Source organism: Agelaius tricolor, unplaced genomic scaffold, assembly GCF_023055355.1.
Source record: "Agelaius tricolor isolate 1412-34295 unplaced genomic scaffold, bAgeTri1.0.p SCAF_5, whole genome shotgun sequence".
Classification (NCBI taxonomy): Eukaryota; Metazoa; Chordata; class Aves; order Passeriformes; family Icteridae; genus Agelaius; species Agelaius tricolor.
Window position 1 is genome coordinate 35,538,851 of NW_027269265.1, and position 19,432 is coordinate 35,558,282.

General features: G+C 44.0%; 1 protein-coding gene across 8 annotated transcripts in view; it reads left to right on the forward strand.

Moving 5' to 3' along the window:
* Positions 1 to 19,432, forward strand: part of RGS6 (regulator of G protein signaling 6) — a 249,484-nt gene that overhangs the window by 216,461 nt on the left and 13,591 nt on the right. For 6 of the 8 annotated variants that reach the window (XM_071427215.1, XM_071427218.1, XM_071427220.1 and 3 more), the window contains 2 exons: positions 5,891 to 5,980; positions 13,703 to 13,756. In XM_071427215.1, the coding sequence (XP_071283316.1) occupies positions 5,891 to 5,980; positions 13,703 to 13,756 (144 nt within the window). The remainder of the gene's footprint in view (positions 1 to 5,890; positions 5,981 to 13,702; positions 13,757 to 19,432) is intronic. The other 2 variants (XM_071427219.1, XM_071427222.1) reach the window with 1 other exon arrangement.

Genomic DNA, 19,432 nt, shown 5'->3' on the forward strand with positions numbered 1-19,432 from the left:
TGGCTCATTGATCCTGCCTGTCCAGATCCCTCTGCAGAGCCTTCCTGCCCTCCAGCAGATCAACACTTCCACCCAGCTTAGTGTCATACGTGAACCTGCTGATGGTGCACTTGATCCCCTCATCATAAATAATCATCAATCAACAATAAAGATGTTAAACAGGGCTGACCCCAATACTGAGCTCTGGGGCCACCACTGGTGACTGACTGCCAGGATGTAACTCCATTCACCACCACTCTCTCAGCCCAGCCATTTTGATAGCTTTTAACCCATCAAAGAGTGCACCTCTCCAAAACAAGGGCTGCCAGCTTCTCCAGGAGAAGGCCATGGGAGACAGTATTGAAGGCTTTGCTGAAGTCCAGGTAGACTTAATCCACAGCTTTTCCCTCATCCACCAGACAGGTCACCTGGCTATAAAAGGAGATCAGGTTGGTCAGGCAGGATGTGCTTTTCCTATACCCATGCTAGCTGGGCCTGATCACTTGGTTGTTCTGTACATGCTGTGTAATGGTAGCCAAGATGATCTGTTCCATAAATGTGCTAAATGGGAAACCTGTGCCTGAAGTGAGCAAAGAATTGGCCATTTCCTTATTCCCCATCATCACCTAAAGTTTGCAGTTGTGTTTAGGCACAAACAGGGAAAAATTTATATCAGCAAGGTCAAATTTAAGGGCTTTCTGGAATCTAGCTGGTGTTCAGAGTTCATGAGAACATTGTGCTTGGCCTTCATAACTCCAAAATAATCTCAAGCCTGTCACAAAATATCAAGTTGAGTAAAATACTAGTGGAGTTAGGAATGGATGTTTAGCCACCGATTCTCTTCTTGGTTCATATACACAAATCACAGGAAAGAACCAAGATTTTTTGCTAAAAAGAAACATTCTTAACAGAGAAGGTAATTCCTGGGATCTACCACGTGTCTTATGCAAGTCAGGTGTTATTTTTTTATCATTCGGGTTTTTTCCCACATTTTTCTTGAGTGTTCCCAATGTTCTGCTTATCTGGCAGCCATGCCCTCCTCAGGGTCACTGTGCTTTGACTGAGAGGGGGAAGAGAGACCTGAGATCACATTGCAGCACATTGATTTGGAGCAGGTGCAGCTTTGAGATGGTTTCTGCTATCTCAGCCACCTCCTATATTCCCGTCTGGACTGCAAACTTTATTTTTTCCTCCCCCTTTCCCCTCTTGTCAGGAATAATTTACTAAGCCTGTCCTTCATCTCTTTCCAAAGGTAAAGCTTGTGGAAGGAAAATATCCAAGAGATGCCGAACCTTATCAGGGTTTACTTCCCTGCACTTAAGCTGTCAGCTGTCAGGGGTGGGATTTCCTGTTGGTTTCACTTAATTGTAAAAGAGAAATTTTTTGTGATTTATCTCATTGGTTCCCTTTTTTTTTTCTAGAAGGGACAACATTTCCCCCTTTTAAATGTACTGTTTTTTCTTCTTTATATCATATAATGGTTGTGGCAAGTAGAATGGTTATGTTGTGTGAAGTGTAACTCTCATGACAGAAGATCATGTACAGACAGTATGCTCAGTGAAGCTGGACAGCCCCCAGGACCACTGCCTATTTTCCCCACCATGGAGGACATGTGATTCAGGTGCATAAAACACAAATAAGGGTCTGCTTTTTTCTCATGACAAGATGCAAGCAGATCCCATTGCTTCTGTTGCCTTGGTTCAAGAGCTGGGAAACAACAGTCATGGGGACATTTGATAGCAAACCCACTCTGCTTGCAGAAGTCTTGTAAGGGATTTGTTTGCTTCCTGGAGATTAAATCCACTGCACTTAGAAAAGCAGGTTCTTGTGTCACTTTCCATGTTAGACTGACATTTCCCAATGTGCACCCATTGTCACAGGGTAGTATCAGTACAGCCAGCACTCATCAGCAGCGTGCTGTGTGAGGGACTGAGTGACTGGTCAGCTCAAAAAGCCGGCTTGCCAGGGCTCCCTCACACACATCAAGTCAGTCTCTGTCTCCACTTGCAGCTGCCACTGCAGTGGCCTGAGATGGCAGCTCAGTGCTCAGAAAGAGCTGGCAAGGCTGCAGGGGAGACCAGTGGGACACGTGATGCCTGTCAATTGCTGGCCAAATCTTTAAAGACTTTTTTTTCCTGCCTTTTATCTGGTTTTATAAGATACCTTGTTTAATGGTTTAATAGATCACTTGGGCAGTTTTGTTAGATGATTGTTTTAAATCCTTGGGTTTGCAATGTAACTCCCTAAAGGATTGCTGGAGCAGGGAGCTGTGAGACTGAGCCATACTTTGGAAGTGGTACATGGCAATGGCTGGGAGAGCCTACACCACCTAGAAGAAATGGTCCTCCTGCTCTTGTGCAGATGGGGCACAGGAACTTCCCATGGCACTTGTAAAGAAGTGTTGCAGGGATAATTCTGGACAGACTGCTCACAGTGCAAGAGACTAAAATGTCTGCAGCTGCATTGTTAAAAGTTACACAGGTAGTGAATTTACTTTTTCTATTTAGGGAACCAGCAGTAGTAAGCTCATCAGCCTAAAAAAAAAAAAAAAAAAAACTTAAAAAATTAAGAATTTTCTCAGTATAAGGATGGAAAAGCTCAAACTTCTTACCAGCACTATCGCGTAATGTCAGGGAGATTGTGCATGTTTATAAAGTACATTGCACTGGGAAATTTCAGGCTTTAATGTGGATGTCCTTTCTTTCCACCATGTGAGAAAAAGGTGGGAAAAAACCCAGCTGCTCAGTAAAATAAGACATGAGAGACCAGTGGGTTGCAATAATCCAAAGTGAGCTAAAAATCCATGACAGAGAAGGACAAGACAATTTGCACATGTTGCACAGAGCAACTAAATCCAAGCCCACACCTCTGCCTGTTGCTCAGGCTTCCACAGAAGAATATGATCAGTTGTTAGATCTCCAGTAGCCTTCAAGGTATTTATGGAATGAGGAGCTGCTAAACACTAGCTGTAGGGTCTCCCTAGGAAGTTGCAGATTCTAGAATGCATAAGAGAAAATAGCTTCGTGGCAAAGAACAGAGTAGGCTACAGATCAAAACAAATGTTCTAGCCACCATCTTTTCCCATTCTGCAGCTGGATTTGTTGTGTAAATGGGCTGAACACACACCACAGCCACAATTTTAGCAGTAATCTTCAGGGTGCAGTCTCAGTAGGGATTTTCACTGTAGCAATGCAAGTTGTCCTGTACTGTTGCAAATTGGAAGGCAGTCTTTGCTGATCTGAGCTCAGATTTCCAGTAGGTGCTTCAGAAATGAAGTGTTGTAAATTAAATTACTAGTGTTTCATTCATGCCTTCAGTCTAGGGATTGTTGAAAGCAGGCCCTTTGAATTCTTACAATTAAAAAGTAAAGTTTGCTTCTGAAGCTATCATGTCTCCTATGCCCAACCTTCTTTCTTCATTAGCATTCAAAGCCTAGGAATACTATTCCCTGTTTGATTATATCTGTGGTGATCAGCTGAAAGGTAGCACTGTTGTGGTTTAGGGATTCCAAGATGTGAAAAGCTGAGAAAATGCTTTATACCAATCAGCTAACTGCAGTGGCAGCAGAGCTGTGGCTGTGCTATAGTCCTGTTTCAGGGAAGGGCTTCAGTTAAGAAGGCAGCTTGTGGTTTATTTCATCTCAGGATCAAAGCATTTTTTTCTCTTTCTGACCACCATTTACTGAGTTTATACTGTTTTAAGGTCAAATACATGAAGTTCTCTTGATATGAGCAAGAATGATAGTTGTTGCTGGCATACAGGTGGGTGGTATGGCCAGCCTCATGTGTTGTCCTTTGCTTCTGTCTGTGTGGCAATGAAAACTGGAAGTTATTTTCCAAAAATGTTATCATCATGTTTCAGACCAGACACAGTTGTCTGACCACTGGTAAAGAAACCATTTGAAGCCCAAAGACAGTAAAAAAATTAATCACATCTAGCAAAATGTTATTATAAATATCCCTGTCACCCACCATGTTGGCTCAGCCACAGGACCTTCCTGCCCACCTCTGCACCTGTCCCACCAGCACTCTGCATGTACTGGCTGCTGTAAAGAGGACCACTAAGAGGATGAAGGCTCTGGAGACCCCTCAGGCCCTTTACTGTTGATGGGCTACAAGGTGCCCACTTACTCATCAGTCTCCTCATGGTCCTGGAAAAGCACCAGTTAGGTGGGTTTTTTTCCCAAGTAGTTACAAAGAACTTATTAGGAGGACGTGGAGTCTCCTTGGAAACCTTAAGATGTAGCAGTACAGGCAAACTGGTTGAGGTGTGGTTGGCTTTAAATCAACAGTCTTGAGTTTATGCTAGTTGAAGTATTTAAGAGAGAATACAAACCTTTTGATGATCATATCCATGATGTGCATTATTTTCCCTCTTCTTGTCTTAGGGCGTACTTGGCTCATTCTGTCCTGCATAAATAGAACAAATGTCCCACAGCTGGATATCAAATCTCATGGAAATGCTGTACATGAGGAGTATGAAACTGTGCCCTACCATGTGTTTTTTCTGAAGCAAGAAGGGTGACAGTTGCTAAATAGCTTTATATGAACAATTCTATTGCAAAATCTTGTGCTGTCCTTTGGATAGATAGTGCTGCACAAAGGAGGATCTGTCAAGACTAAAAGCAAGTATGGAAATTAACCAGTACAAATTGTTCATGCCAGGATTTAGCTCAAAGAATACATTTATGCTGTGTAAAAGGAAAACCAGTGGCCCTCATAGGACTACACCAAATAGGGTAAGAAAGCTGGATTAAGCAGTTCTACTGTGTATAGACAGGTCATTGCTAATTACCTGTGATGGTGAAGATAAGGGAATTCTGCTTGGCTTGTTAACACACTGAAATAAGCTATGTGACTTCTGTCTGGTTTGGTTCTTCTAAAGTTTCATATACAATGGCTTTAGGGCTGGAGAGAATATTTCACGTTGTATAATTCACTATAGATAAAACTGCTCATTGACTCTATAAAAGTGCTTCCTTGGGCAAAGTCTAAGAGAAAGGTCCAAGGTGCCTGTTTTTCTCTTGAGCCCTTTAGTGTGTTCTCAGTCATTATTTGGTCAAAGTATTTTGATTTTATTTTCCTGGTGTTTGGGATAATATCTTTTGTAAATCCAGGGATAACTAGGAGAAAAGCTGACTGTGTTAAGGGATTCTCAGCAGGAAAGTAAAGCTTAGCAAGGAAATTAGAAAAGGGTATGTATTAAGTTCTGCTGCAACGAAACAGCGCTTTTTAAATTTGAAGATACACATAGTAAGTGCTCTCAGAGCAAACTGGTAACAGCAGTTTGGCTTAAGAGAAGACCCTAAGAGAGAGACTCACCCAATGTAACTTTATACATAGGATGTAGCCATCCACATCAGAGCTAGTCATGTAACTTCCCTTCATAGTCATCACAGACATGGGCTTCTTCAGGACATTAACATGTTGGCTTACTTAAGTGCATGTCTAAAGTGGAGATGAAATGTGTGCAAGTATCAGTTCCCCTCCATGAATAGAAAGGGATTGCTGAGTGATTGTTCAAGTATCTGTAGCTGGTAAAATGAAACCTAATCTATGAGACAATTTCTGGTGTTTATTTCTTCTTCCCAGGGTAGGCACTTTCTTATCATCTGGGGACTTAAGCGAGTTGCAATCTTTGCAGAATAATCCTGATGAGTGAATAATGTGTGCCAGCCTTTGGGGTGAGGGCTGTCTCTCTGTTTTGTGTTCATACAGCTCCAGGTACAGCAGGGTCCTGTCCCAGGATGGACCTTGTGTACGCTACCACAACACAGATAATCAATAACAGCAGACTTAATTAGAACTCTGATCAGTCTCTCTTCCTTTCAATTCTCTGTGTTTTAAGTTCCTGTGATGTTTAAATGAGGTTTGATAACAATTCTCTGTCTCTCATTCCCCCTATCCCACAGGAGCACATTTACAAGCTGATGAAGAGTGACAGCTACGCGCGCTTTCTGCGTTCGAACGCTTACCAGGACTTACTGCTGGCAAAGAAGAAGGTATCTGTTGGAAAGGACATGCTTGCATCTCTTAGCACGTCTTGATTCTCGCCTGCTGCTTGCTGCTAGTGTGAAAGTGAAAATATTGTTTGCTTTTTTTTTTCCTTTAAGAAGGGAATGAGCACTTTTATCTTCTTCACTGGGGGCATGGCATCCATGTGCACAGCCACAGCATGAGTTTTGGGGAAAACATGGTGACCCGAGGTAAAAGTAGTATGGGAAGGTGTTTGTCTTGCACAGCTGTCTCCCAAATTCAGTGTAGGCAATATAAATTGTATTACCTCCTTCTCATGGAAAAGATGGTATGTGATTTGAGAAGCGGAACCCATCAATCTGTTCATTACTGGTGCAAAATTCACCTGTAAAGGTTTTTACCTCCCTAATCTCACGTGATATTCCCTTTGGATGCCTTACCTATAGATCTCTCTGCAGAAATTCCCGTACTCCTTTTCCGTGCTTTTGTCTCCCCAATGATGCTTCCTTTTCCTCAGAGACAGGAAATAATTGCAATGCATGTAGTAATCAAAAATTCCAGCCACAGTGTCTCACAGGAAATCTGGGTTTGAGCTCTTCTTAGCCTTTTTGGTATCTGCATGAGCTCTGCCAGCACCATGATTCTGTCAGGAGCCTCCAGATCAGGGTAGCAAAGGAATAGTTATGTAAGGTTTCAACTCCTGTCCTCGAGTCCCCTCGTTCTAAGAGGTCTAGGAGATAAGCTACTGATTTCTGTGTTTGTGGCTGTGCTCAAATGCTTCCTGCAACTCCTGATTAATTCCCATAGCTCTATGTGTGTGTCTGTGTGCATGTGCACGCTATGTACATGTGTGTATGTCCCACTTGCATTTGGCTCCCAGGACTGCACATAAACTGATTCCTGACTCCTGCAGCCTGAGTGTGTGGTTTCCCATCACCATCTTCCCTGCTGTTTTTCTGCTGCATTCTCTGTGTGCTGCCAAATTACATTGCATCGGCACAATACAATGAAATCCCAGTGGTATTTTTGTCCTGATTGTCATTGTGTGGCCTAAAAGCATGCATATGGTGACAAAAGGAGACAAGCCCCTCTGTCTGCTGTGCCTGAGACTACTGGCAGGTGGATTAGCAAAAGGTAGTGGAGGGCAGCAGTCAGCCTTCTGTTTCAAAATGTCTGGTCTGAGACAACATAAACCAGTGCTGCTTACATTTAGAAGGGTTAGACCTGACTTAGTTCAGAGACTGGGGAATGAAGGGGGTGTAAGGCAAAGTCTTCTGATGGTATAAACCATAAAAGCCTCTGCCATCTTCCTACCCCCAGCAGCTTATGCCCCCCCTACCCCCCAGTCTCCATTGAAAACATGAGGGTACTTGTGCTTGAAAGCCAGGAGAGCTTTCTCCTCCCAGCCAAACCCATTCAAACCAAAGATTTATTTTTTGCAATCCTTGTTTGCTGTCAGATCAAGCCCTGGATGTGTCAGCATGACATCCTCATCCCCCTGCAAACTGCCGCAGGAGCAGGTTTTGGTGTCACATTAACGCAACCGTGAAAGTAAGAATCAAGTTTCTTTTAGAAAGAACTGTGGGTGCACAATTAAACATATGAAGGCACAAAAAAGGCAGGAGTAAATCAGTGCAGATGTGCTGTTCAACAGCTGCACATTATGCAGGAGGGGAGTTGGTGTTACTCCAGAGTCGGTAAAGTTCTTTGCAACCACATTACACTGTGTTGGGCGAGTGAATGTGTTGGAAACAGTAGGTACAGAGATGATGATAGAAAGAACATGACATTTCTGTACGCTGAACTACATGGTCCTATCTTTTAGGATGTTTGGTGCAGCTTTGAAAGGCAGCCTTTTGAAATTCCTCTAAATAGGTAGAAAGCAAGGGAATGAAAAGAGGAACCCAGTGACACATCAGAGCCGGCATGGATGGAGAATTTGGTTTAGAGCCTGCAAAAAAAGTCACGGATTTACTGATGTAAATAGAAATTCACTGCAGTTCTTTAAGTTGTGATGAGTACATCTCTCTGAGGCCTGTCTTTTCCCAGTGTCATTATCGTCACATGGCTTGTATACTACACTGATGTGACATAGCTTACTTTCATAACTGAAAATAAGTTTTGTCAGAAGCACAGCATGATGGACGGGGGGTAAAAAGAGTTGCCTGCACTAAGCAAATTAGCTACAGCTTCAGATTCCCACATTAATATTTTGTGGATAAGTTTGTGTCATTTGGGATCTTTTGCCTTCCAGCACTGGGTTATGGCACACTGAGAGGGCAGGCAAAAGGGAAAGGTAGACTGTGTGGCTAGAGCACAGAACTGGGAACCATAAAATCTGTATGCTTTCCGTGGTTACCCCACTTAATTTCATGTGTGAGCTTGGGGAAAAAAAGTTCACCCTATATCCTCCTCTTTTTCAAAGGGCAATAATAATAGTGACCTGCTCAGCAGAGAAATGCCAAAGCTTGATTAGTGCTTCAAAACATACTTCACATTTCTGGTATTTGTCAAATACTGTAAGTTTGAAGAGTTACTTTCTTCCGCACCATACAATAACCACAGATGTGAGAGCTTTCCCTGCCTGCTCTGGGAGTACAGTAATGGAGAGGGAACTTCTGGGTTGGAATTGAGATACAATGACAGAATTATGAGGGGAACATATTGTTCACACCACTAACTGATGCAAGACAGCAGACATAGGCTGCGTACAGACCAGACATACGTATTTTGTTAATCTGTTTTAGATGTTTTTTCTCTGTTCTTCCCAGTGTCATTATTGCGAGTAACCACAGTATTACTGGCCTGAATCCTGCAGATTCATGGTGCTCAGCAGGGAACATGAGGTTGGCCTCCAGCAAGGGTGTGATTAGAACCAGTGAGCTGCAGAGGGGAAAAACTGGGTGCAGCGTTCTGCCTTGAACAGAAGGCCTCCTCCCTGCCAGGCTGGAGGAGAGATGAGAACACAGCCCTGTCCTCAGGAGGAAAGGCCATGTGCCCAGCCCAGCTGGAGCTCTGGGGCTCTATTCCCAGCCCCCTCTCTGCAGCAGGTAGAAATCATGGATCTGCTGAAGGTGTCTGGCTCAGCAGTGAAGGGCTGGATGTGCTGAGATCCCCGAACAACTTGCTGCATTTTATTTGTGCATCTATGCAACACACCCTGCTGGTGCTAAGCAGAGTCAAGCACTGACCTGCTCCTGTTTCTGCTGATATGCACCCTGCTGCGGGGTACTTACAGCAGGTAATCACCACTGCATGGCCCTCCAGCCCTTCTCCACAGTAGCCAAAATGGTGGCTGGATGTCCTTAGACAGCAGTGATCCACCTGTCAGGACAAGTGCTGCGACAAACCTCCTCAGTCAAAGCAAGGAGGCATTTTGGCAGGGTGGCTTGGCTGCAGAGCAGGGGTTTATTCCCTGGGGAAAGAGCATTGTAGATTAGCTAGTGCACGATGGAAAGGGATGTGAGTGCACAGGAACTTTTTTTGATGGTGAAGAAGCAGCCAGACACGTGCTCTGCTAGTTATTTGTGCAGAGGAGGGAGTGAAAGGAACAGAAAAGACCTCGAGGTACTTTCCATTACTCACTGTAAAGGTGAAACAATGACATTGGTTGGCATCTCTGCATTACGTAAGCGGCAGCTGAACTGTCACAGTGCTGGTGTTCATGTCAGCCTGGGATGGGGTGGCTTCCGACCACCCAGCCCTGCCCATAGGCAGGGAAGCATCCTGGAAAGACAGCCACAGCTGTCATGCAGACAGGCTGTGAAGCCATGGGAGTGAGCCCTGGAGCACTGAGGGAAGAGCAGGTTGGTATTTTCTTGGTTTAGAGCATTGTTTTGCTCTCCAGCTGGTTCAGGGAATTGTGAATTCACCATGATCCTATTCAAATAAACACACAATATATGCAAAATACTCTGGCCACTTGGTAGCACTGTACATGCCCTTTGCTTTCTCACTTTGGACAGGTAGATGTGACTGCCTGAGAAGCCCGGGATCTGCTCCTGGCCTTTTCTGAACCCAGGGTCAGGGATATTATTATCCTTTATTTTCATCTGATCCCATTCCCTCCAGAACACATTATTTTTCACCAAATTCAAAATAAACCCCACTTCAAACCCCAAAGCCATACCAAAAAAAAAGGATTCAATAGCCAACAAAATAAATCCATGGAGGGAGGGAGATAGAGAATTTTGTAGACCTTATGTTCAGAAAACTGCGTTTCTGTATGTATTTCCCTAGCCCTTTTCAGATCCCTGGCAAAAAGTGTCAGTAAGGGAATACTTAGGAGATTCATGCCATGAGGAGCAGGCTCCATTTCCAGCACACACCTTTTGAAGCATTGCTTTTAACCACACACCCTATTGCCAGCTGCTCTGTATTGCCCAGGAAGGTTTTTGTTGCAGATTATGCCCTCTTCTCAGTCCCATCAGGGCACACGTGGCCAGTTTGATTCAGTGGCAGGACTTCTCTTGAATGTTATAAAGATGCTGAGCAATTTTCTCATAATTACTTTTAATAGTCAGTGTCAGCTGTTTTTCTTAAGCTTTCTTCTACTTAATTTCCATGCAAGCAGAATCTACACAAAGGAACTTAAAGTTTGGATGGCTGGGTAAATGATTAAAAAAAAAAAAAAAAGGAAAATTCAGAGAAGCCAGTCAATAATTAGTGAATGGCATCTATGTGGTGAGCTCTATTTTTCTGTTGCCTGCCTGGGCTGAGAGGTTTTCATCAGATGGTTGTTTCATATTTGATCCAAATGCATATGTCCTTTGCCATTAGCTGGTGGAGTCCATTGGTGTATTTACTGGCAAAGATTGCATCTTTTGCACCTGGGAGGACTGCATGACCTGGCATGCACATGTGTTTGTCTGCCCTTGCCCTTTTGCATACACAGTGTATGTTTGTGCAAAGGCAGCTGTGGCTGCTGCAGCAGGCAATGGCTCCAGGGTCCACACCCCAGGTCTGTTCCCAGGACTGGGATAGGTGTGATTCAGTCTTTCAATTATTTATTTCTTTTTTGCACTTCGTTATTTTTAAATTTCCTTCATCTGGTGTGCAAGGCAGCCTCTCCAGCTCAGCCCCGTGCTGCAGAGCTGTGGGCAGGCATTCCCTGCACGGCAGGCAGCCAGCCACACGGGCAGGCAGACAGGAAGAGCCAGCGAGCAGAGCAGCCAGCACCCACACCCACGGACATTCAAACTGCTCAAGCCAGCTCATCACTCTGCAGCCAGCCTGCCTCAGCTGCTTTTTATTTCACTAGAAAATGTCAGGCTTTGACTCAGAGCTGGATGCTACGGGGATGAGCTTTCCACTCATCCAGCTGGTCCCAGCCTGCCACCGCCATGCCAAATGTGCAAAGCACTGCAGACCGTGCTTTGCAAGGCACTTCTGTGAGCCACTGTCAGTGTTCTGTGTGCTGCTTCCCCACACGTCCTCAGCTGTGGTAGGCAGCAAACAGCCTTGTGTGTGGAGCTCTGCACCAGACAAGCTCTCAGCACCTCAACAAGGAGCTCATCGTCTTTGAAGACCACCATCCTGCCTTTCTGCTGAGTGGGAAGATGTATCACCTTGCTGGGAGAAAAAACAGATCTAAATTTTGACAGGGAGTGCAGGAGTGCAACGTGGCCTGTATAGCAGCTCACTCTCTTCTGACCCCAGTGCACACTAGAGCTCCACTTTAAAATGCAGCTGGGTCAGACACTGACTTTCCAGTCATACTGCAGACCCCAAGTGCCTTGCTCCCCTAAGGAGCCTTGCAGAACACTCAGTCTTTTGTTCAGATATTTCTTCTCCTCAAATTGTGTCTGTAACTTGGCTGCTGGTGGGTCTTACCACCCCTGCAGGAGACCTGCATAGAGGCCCAGTGCCCAGCTGGGCACTGCTCTCCTCAGTCCTGCTCCCTGGGACATGTCCAGCCAAAGTGGCAGGAATGCAGCTCCTCTCTGTCACCTCTGCTGTCTTGGGGTGTAGGGACACCACTGAGGCTACTTCCAAGAGGGAATCTGTGATGCTCTGAGCACTTGTATGACTCTAATACTCAGCCAAAGAGTGAGGCTGATGTTTCTTTTGCCTTTTCTCTCCTCTCACATCCAAAGAGAGGCAATTAACCCTTGGATTAGTGCATGATAAATACTCCTTTGGGAACCACTGGACTGGGTACATCACTGCCTTCCTGCCAGCCAGGAAGGCTCCTTTATTCCTTGGTACTTGCTTTGAGGCCTTGGCTCCATTCTCTGTCTGGGCTAAAATGATGTGCCTCTAGCTTTCACTTTTGATAGCACTTTGGGACATCAGAGCTGATTCTGTGGCTTCCTCAATTGGTTATAAGTGTGGAGGTTGCTTGTTTCTTTCTTCTGGATAAAAAATATTGTTTGTCTTAAAAGGGCCTTATGCTTTGGTCTCATATTTGGTGGTGCAGCAGGGACGATCTGTCCAATTTCTCCATGAGATGCTTAAGACTAACCTTGTAGATATCAGAGAACAGTGAAAGCTGTGATAAACGTGCAGAAGAATCAAAAGGCTTTGTCTAGACTCAGCTACACAACTTCTCATCCAATTTATCTGGTATGGTTTTGGCTTCTTTATGTCTTCTCTATCGATTTTTGCATTGGTCCTTTGTTCTGGGGATTGTTACTGCAGCTGAATGTGTGGCAGATGGTATGTCAGGTAGGTGCCTCTCCAGTGCAGTGCTTATTTCCAGTGCATTGTGATGCACCATCATTACTGTGGTTTTCCTTTACATGTAGCTCCTTATTCCCTTCATGGCAGTTTTACTTCCATCTTACCACCCCCATTTTGCTGGTTCACCACATTAAAATAAGTGTCTCTCCTGGAAATCTGCAGTGCTCACAGCTTCCTGACTGCAGTGAGCTTTCTTTTGTAGCATTCAGTTTCTTCTCTTCTCTATAACTATTTTTCTCTCTTAGATATTCCAGCAAACATGCCAATAAATTATTTAGTTCTTCCTTGTTAGTGGTGATTAGATCTCCCTTGTGCCAAATGAACGAAGCGCTGCAGTGAGCAACCTTCTCAGGGATATGTTAATGAAGCCATGATGCACACACTTGTTTTCTCAGTGCAATTGAATGTCTTCTTGCATATGAATAGTCCTGTACTCCAGGTACAAAAATATCAGTGCCCCGAACTTGTCTGTATCTTTCTGTTGTCTTGCAAAGACATGCATATGCTGTCTTGTGTTTTGACTTACTGGAAATACGCCTCTACTCTTTGGATAAATAGAATAGTATAGGTTTACTGGCAGTGAGTGCAGTGGTGGTTTTCTTCCCGTGCTGTGTCCACTCAGACATTGCTTTTTAATATTGCGAAAGCTACTGTGTTTTTTTCATCTCTCTACACAAGAAGATGGAAGCCTCTGATAGCTGTTTGGCAGATGTTAACCAGAATCAGGCGTCCCCACTTGAACAGTAACAGAAGGAAAATTCAGCGAACAAGAAATCAATACCAACAGCTGTAAGACACAGCAATGCACAGACATATATGGACCATTCAAAAAACTCACAGGGGAAAAGTGACATTCTCTGAGAGTACAAGTAGTGATGTCTCTCATTCTTTAAGGCGTTTTGATTTCTTATGTTTGCTGTTGCAAACATTGATTTCTGCTTTTTACATTTTTTAACAACTTTTTCTTCTTGCTGCTTCCTTATATTTTGCTGCTGTTTTAAAAGACTGCATTTAAGCTGAAGGGTTTTTTTCTGTATTTTTATCTCCCTTCTTCGTTCCCTGTTAAGCCAGAGAATGAGCAAGGTCGTAGAACTTCTCTAGAAAAGTTCACTCGCAGCGTGGTAAGTTCCTTTTCTTTTCCCTCCTCCCTTTCCTCAGAACTTCATTTTCAGCTGGGGGAAATGTGGATGCTTGACTTTTTATTTCATCCTTTATTTTTGCAGCAAGCATCTTTGCAGCTTCTCTCTTAATACTGTAGCTCATCTAACTAGTAGCTCTAAAGAAGGGGCTTGGGGTGGGGGGAGAAATGGCATAATGCTCATTCTAGCTTATCATCATTGCAAAACAAATTGATTTTTTTTGTCTAAAATTAAATGCAAAGTTGCCTTTTTGCTGCATTCCCACTACAGTATTTGTTGTGGTTTTTCTTTGCACAATGAAGTAGAAGAGCATGGTTCTCATAGCTCCATTGCAACAGTATCTGTTTGGTTCTGTAGTGCATGGATAATGATAGCCCACATACATATCCACCCACAGCACTGCAGCCGCTTCCTCCGTTACCCCCATCTGTCAGTGCTCATGTAAATAGTGAGAGAAGTGCGATACCCTTTGCCTCATTCGTGATACCGATACCAGAAAAGGAGCCCAGTCACAGCAAGCAACATGACACTGTTAAATCTTTTAGACAAGGGGACAGCAGGACCTCAAGGGCAGCAGGCAGATGTCCTACCTCTTTGTCCTTCATTAGTCTCCAACCTCCAGTTGGTCTGTCCAGAGTTTGGGCAAGGCCTGCTTGCCCCACTTGCATTCAGGAATCTGTCTGTGCAGCAATTTTTCTACAGAGCAGGAGAAGCAGGAAGAGGGGGCAGGACCAGAGGCAGATACTGCAAGTGGAGTGGAGTAGCAGGGATGCTGGGCAGCACAGGTTGTGTTTTGAGCTGCATCAAAAACAGCATGACCAACAGGTTGTGAAAGGGGATTCTGCCCATCTACTCTGCTCTTGTGAGACTCTCACCTGGATCCACCTCTGGAGTCCCCAGGGCAGAAAAGACATCAACTGAATCCAGAGGAGGACCACAAAGGTGATTAGAGGAATAGAGTACCTCTTCTGCAAGGAAAGGTTGAGAAAATTAGGTTTGGTCAGTCTGAAAAGTGAAGAATTTGGGGTTATTTAATTGTGGTCATTCAGTACTTTAAAGGAACCTACAAGAAAGACGAGAAGGACTTTTTACAAGAGCACATTGTGACAGGACAAGGGCGAATGAATTCAAACTAAAACAGAGTAGGTTTAGATTGGATGTTAGGAAAAAATCTTTACTGTGAGGATGATGAGGCACTGGAACAGGCTACCCAGAGAACCTGCAGATGCTCCCTCCCAGGAGGTGTTCAAGGACAGGGTTAATGGAGCTCTGAGCAACCTAGTCTAATAAATGGTATCCCTGCCCGTGACAAGGGAGTTGGAACTACATCATATTTTGGTGGTTCCCACCCAAAGCATTCTATGAGTCATACTCTTGCAAGTGTGTATATATATTTGTATATTTATATGTATACTACATACACACTCATGGCATATAAATATAGCACCTTTGTACATCCTGAGAGAAACAGGAAGCTGTGCAGGTAAGTGTGAGCTGCTGTAGAGCAAATAAGCCGAGAGCAGTTCTTCCTGACACTGCTGTGCTACTGCACAAGCAAACCCAAATGTAACATACAAGGCTTTGTAGTACATCCACTGGCAGACTTCCTGGGGAATGTATTTATATAGCTAATGCATATGCACACATTTAAAATATGTTGATACAAAATATATCACTATGCCCATCTGCATATTTACTACTTTCTAAGAGTCTGCCAGGGAGAGGAGTAGGAAAGATTTTTTAATTTTTTTTTTAAACAAACTATGCAGAAATATTTACATCGAGTGGTAAATTCTGCTCCCAGATTTGCCAAGTATGTGGAAGAGTAACTCTCACTTTACTATACTGGCTGGGTTTATAGTTGCACAGCCAAGCATGGATTTTTCTCTTGCATTTGATTTGAAGAGTAACTTGACAAGCTAAGTTTGGGATGCTATGATTAGAATGTAAGTAGCTTTAAAGAAAATTGTAGTAGATTGGTTGGTACTTTAGTTCATTTTTATCTTACTGGCTAGCATGCTGTAAATAGTTTTTTTTCATTTCTCTTAATAAAGATATAAAATCTCATCTTCTGATGGCATGGTAGTTACCAGAACTAAGAAGAGTCTGAATTTTTTATACTTTTCATTATGGCAGTTTGTCATTGCCATCAGATGAGAAAATAGTCACTATGTTGACATGTCATAATGTCCTCAGAGGACAGTATTACCAGTGAGAACTTTATGGCATACTCTGGGGACTGAATTAAGATGAAGTTAATTCTGTATGCTCTAGTTCTCCAATATGCAGTGCAGCTCCCTGACTGTGTAGGAGTGAGCAGTTCAGCAGTCCATACTTCCAGAGCTCCACTGTGCTTTGTGATTGCTCATTACAGGATCATATATTCAAGCTGGCCCTGCACAGGCATGACAAAATTAAGTGTATGCTTAAGGTTTGGCTGGAACAGACCGCCAGTTTGTCTCTCTTCAAGGGAGGAGCACTGAGCCTATTTTGCAAGCAGATTAATATGAGATCACATTTCCAGTGATGGCTGTAAGAGAAATCTCAAAACTAGTAAGGGCTAAAAGTTTTGCCTTAAGGAGCCATAATTGAAGTGAAATTGTCACCCAAATTGACTAAACTATTAATTGCCTGTGGATCTGGGCCACCTCCAGACTGTGCTTCTCTGCCTGGCACTGGGGGGGCCAGTAGACCCCTAGGAAACTTTTCAGATTTGGCTATAGCATGTGATCCAGCATTTTGGGAAATCACAGAATCACAGTTGGAAGGGACCTCTGGAAATCACCTAGTCCAGTTCTCCTACTAAGGCAGGGTCACCTAGAGCAAGCTACACAGGCATGTGTCCAGGTGGCTTTGCACTGTCTCCAGAGGGAGACTCCATGGCCTCCTTGGGGAGCCTATTCCAATGCTCTGCTACCCTCAATGTAAAGAAGTTTATGGGACATAAGTCTATCAAGCCAATCTCTAACCCAGCCCTCTAAGTCCAAGGGGAAGTCTCCCTTTCTCCACCCTTCCTCTCTTACTTCCAAAGTCTGGGATTCCCAACTTCAGCACTAAAAACTGAGACATTCAGTAACCGGGCCTTCTCTGTGTCTTCTGTCAGCGGGACATGCATCTGATTCAGCAGCAACCCCACATTTTCCCAAATTTTCCTTTTGCTGCTAATGTACTTTAGAAACCCTTCTTTTTGTCCTTCATATCCCTTGTCAGATTTAATTCTCCATAGGCTTTGGCCTTCTTTGTCACATCCCCACATACTCTGACTGTTCCTTCAGTCCTCCCACACAGCCAGTTCCTTTTTCCACATCCCAGAATCTGTTTGAGATTTATTAGAAGCTCCCTGGTCATCCAAAGGGGTCTCCTGCCCCCTTTGCTTGGTTTCTTGCTCATGGCGATACCCTGGTCTTGAGCTTGGAAAATGTGATGCTTGAACATTGGCCAGTGCTCTTGGACACCCTTTCTTCTAGAGCCCTTCCTTTTACATCATTGTACTCAAATCTGGGGAACTTTGGGGAACACTGCAGGCATAGAGCCAGAGCAGGAGCATGGAGGTAGAGGTTCATGATCATTTCCTTGCTGAAAATACTGTACTTACAGTGTTGCTTTCCATATCAGAGAAAGCTGATTGTAGCCAGAAGACCAAACATGTCCAGCATCTTAGACAGGGAGTCTTCACCTGAGTGAAAAAAATCAGACGCTCTAAATTTGCCTTTTCTGGTTTCTTGGGTCTCACCATCTCTTGATTGACAAAGACAGGAAAAAATGCAATGCTTCAGAAAGAGAAACTGAAGAGAAACAGTAAAGTTTTGTGTTGACAAACTGCAAAGAGTATTGCAGGCTTTTTGTCTCTTACTTGAGTTAAGCCCCACCTGTGAAAAATCTTACAGGGCTCCCAGACTGGTCTCCTGCACTGGGTGGAAAGCTGTACACCTGGTTTTGGGTGTACAGACTTGGAGCAAGTGGAAGTTGTTTTACCCACAGGGCTCCTGCTTATTTCAGTCATAACTCAGGAGTCAGGGATTAGCTCCAGACCATTTGACATACTTTAGCAAGACACCATGAAGTTCTGCTAGGCAACCAGAGGCTCTCCACCTTCACATGGGTCAATGGGGAATAAGAAAGAACAGGGCTTTACATGATATTTTTTATACCAGTCTTCAACTCCTTCAAGACCCACTGTCTTGTCTTCCTTGGCTTGATACTTTTGGCCAACAGAAGGCATCTCATGACTAATGAATGCACCAAGTTTTTGCACCAAATCTTTCTGAAAGCCGCATGCTATCTGGTCCACATTAAGCATGACACTAAGAGCAAGATTTTGACAGGGCAATTTTCACTGTGGTGGTGGTTCACCTTTTACTTCCAGGTCCTTACAAAGTATCAGCTGACACCTTAGTGCAGTAGCCAAAAGGGGGTTTGGCCCACTGTGGTCAGATCCTTTTGTACCAAAGGGCATAGTTTGCAGTGCCTGTCTGGATTCCCCTTGGAGCAAGGGAACATCTGTCTGATCCAGCCCCCAACAAGCCAGGCACCCTCAGCCTCCTCAACTTACCTGACAGAAGTCTGAAGCTGTGATGTCCATGTGTTTCATGGCAGCTTTGTGGTCCCAGGACCAAACATGGTTTCAGTCATCTGGTGAGCATCAAAGGGCCACATCTGCATGGTGGAGCAGCGGAACACTACAGGGCACATGCTGCCCAGCACTGCTGGAGCAGAGGGGTGGCAGATGTCTTTTCTCCTCTCTTCAGGTCTTGAAGAGTCCTCACAAGTACATAGACAGCACAGTGGTAGGATAAACATCACAGTACCTGGCCCCTTTGGGCCTATGTCAGGTTCCCATGCTTTGGAATCCCAGGTATAAAGCTAGACTGGCACTTCATGCTCTCTAGGGTGCCCTGGGGAATGGTCGATATCCTGGAGCTGCAGAGCTGACAGAGCTTGGGAGCTTTTACTAATCCATCTCGTTTCAAAAAGGATGGCACTACACATGGTGGCAGGTTTATCTTATTACAATTTTCCTTTTGAATACAATGAGGACTGACATTATGAAAGCAGAGTTAGCCTGTCTTCTCTCCCAAGTGAAGATAAATGGCATCATAAAAATCAGACACCATGTATCATATATGTTATAAATAATATCTAGTATTGAGGTAATAACTTAATTTTAAAGACACACATACACACAAATCCATATATCTACATCTCTCTCTTCTGTCATATTTCATCATCTTACTAATTAAAAGGAGCCTGCTATACTATTTTTAGCCCTGCAGCCTCAGCCTAGCTGTTTAAACCACTGTAGTTTCCCATCTGCTTTAGAAATTATTTAATAATCAGATAGACAGAAGCTTAGTTCTCATAAGCTGAGATGATCCTTCAGGGCCAAGTGTAGAAGGAAAATATATTTTAATGAGTACATTTAGGGGAACTACTGCTGCTTTTGTCTCACAAAGGAAGCCACCAAGTCTCTGCCTAACTTGCGCTGGTAGCCATTTGCATTTAATAAAGGAGGAAATAGGAGGGGGCTCCTTTGTTGCATCTTAAGCACTGTCTCTGAAAGCAGCAATGGGTACTTCAGCAATAACAGGGATTAAACCTATAGATACCAGCCTCAGCAGGTAACTTAGATAAGCCTGGGCCATCATACCCAAACTTGAA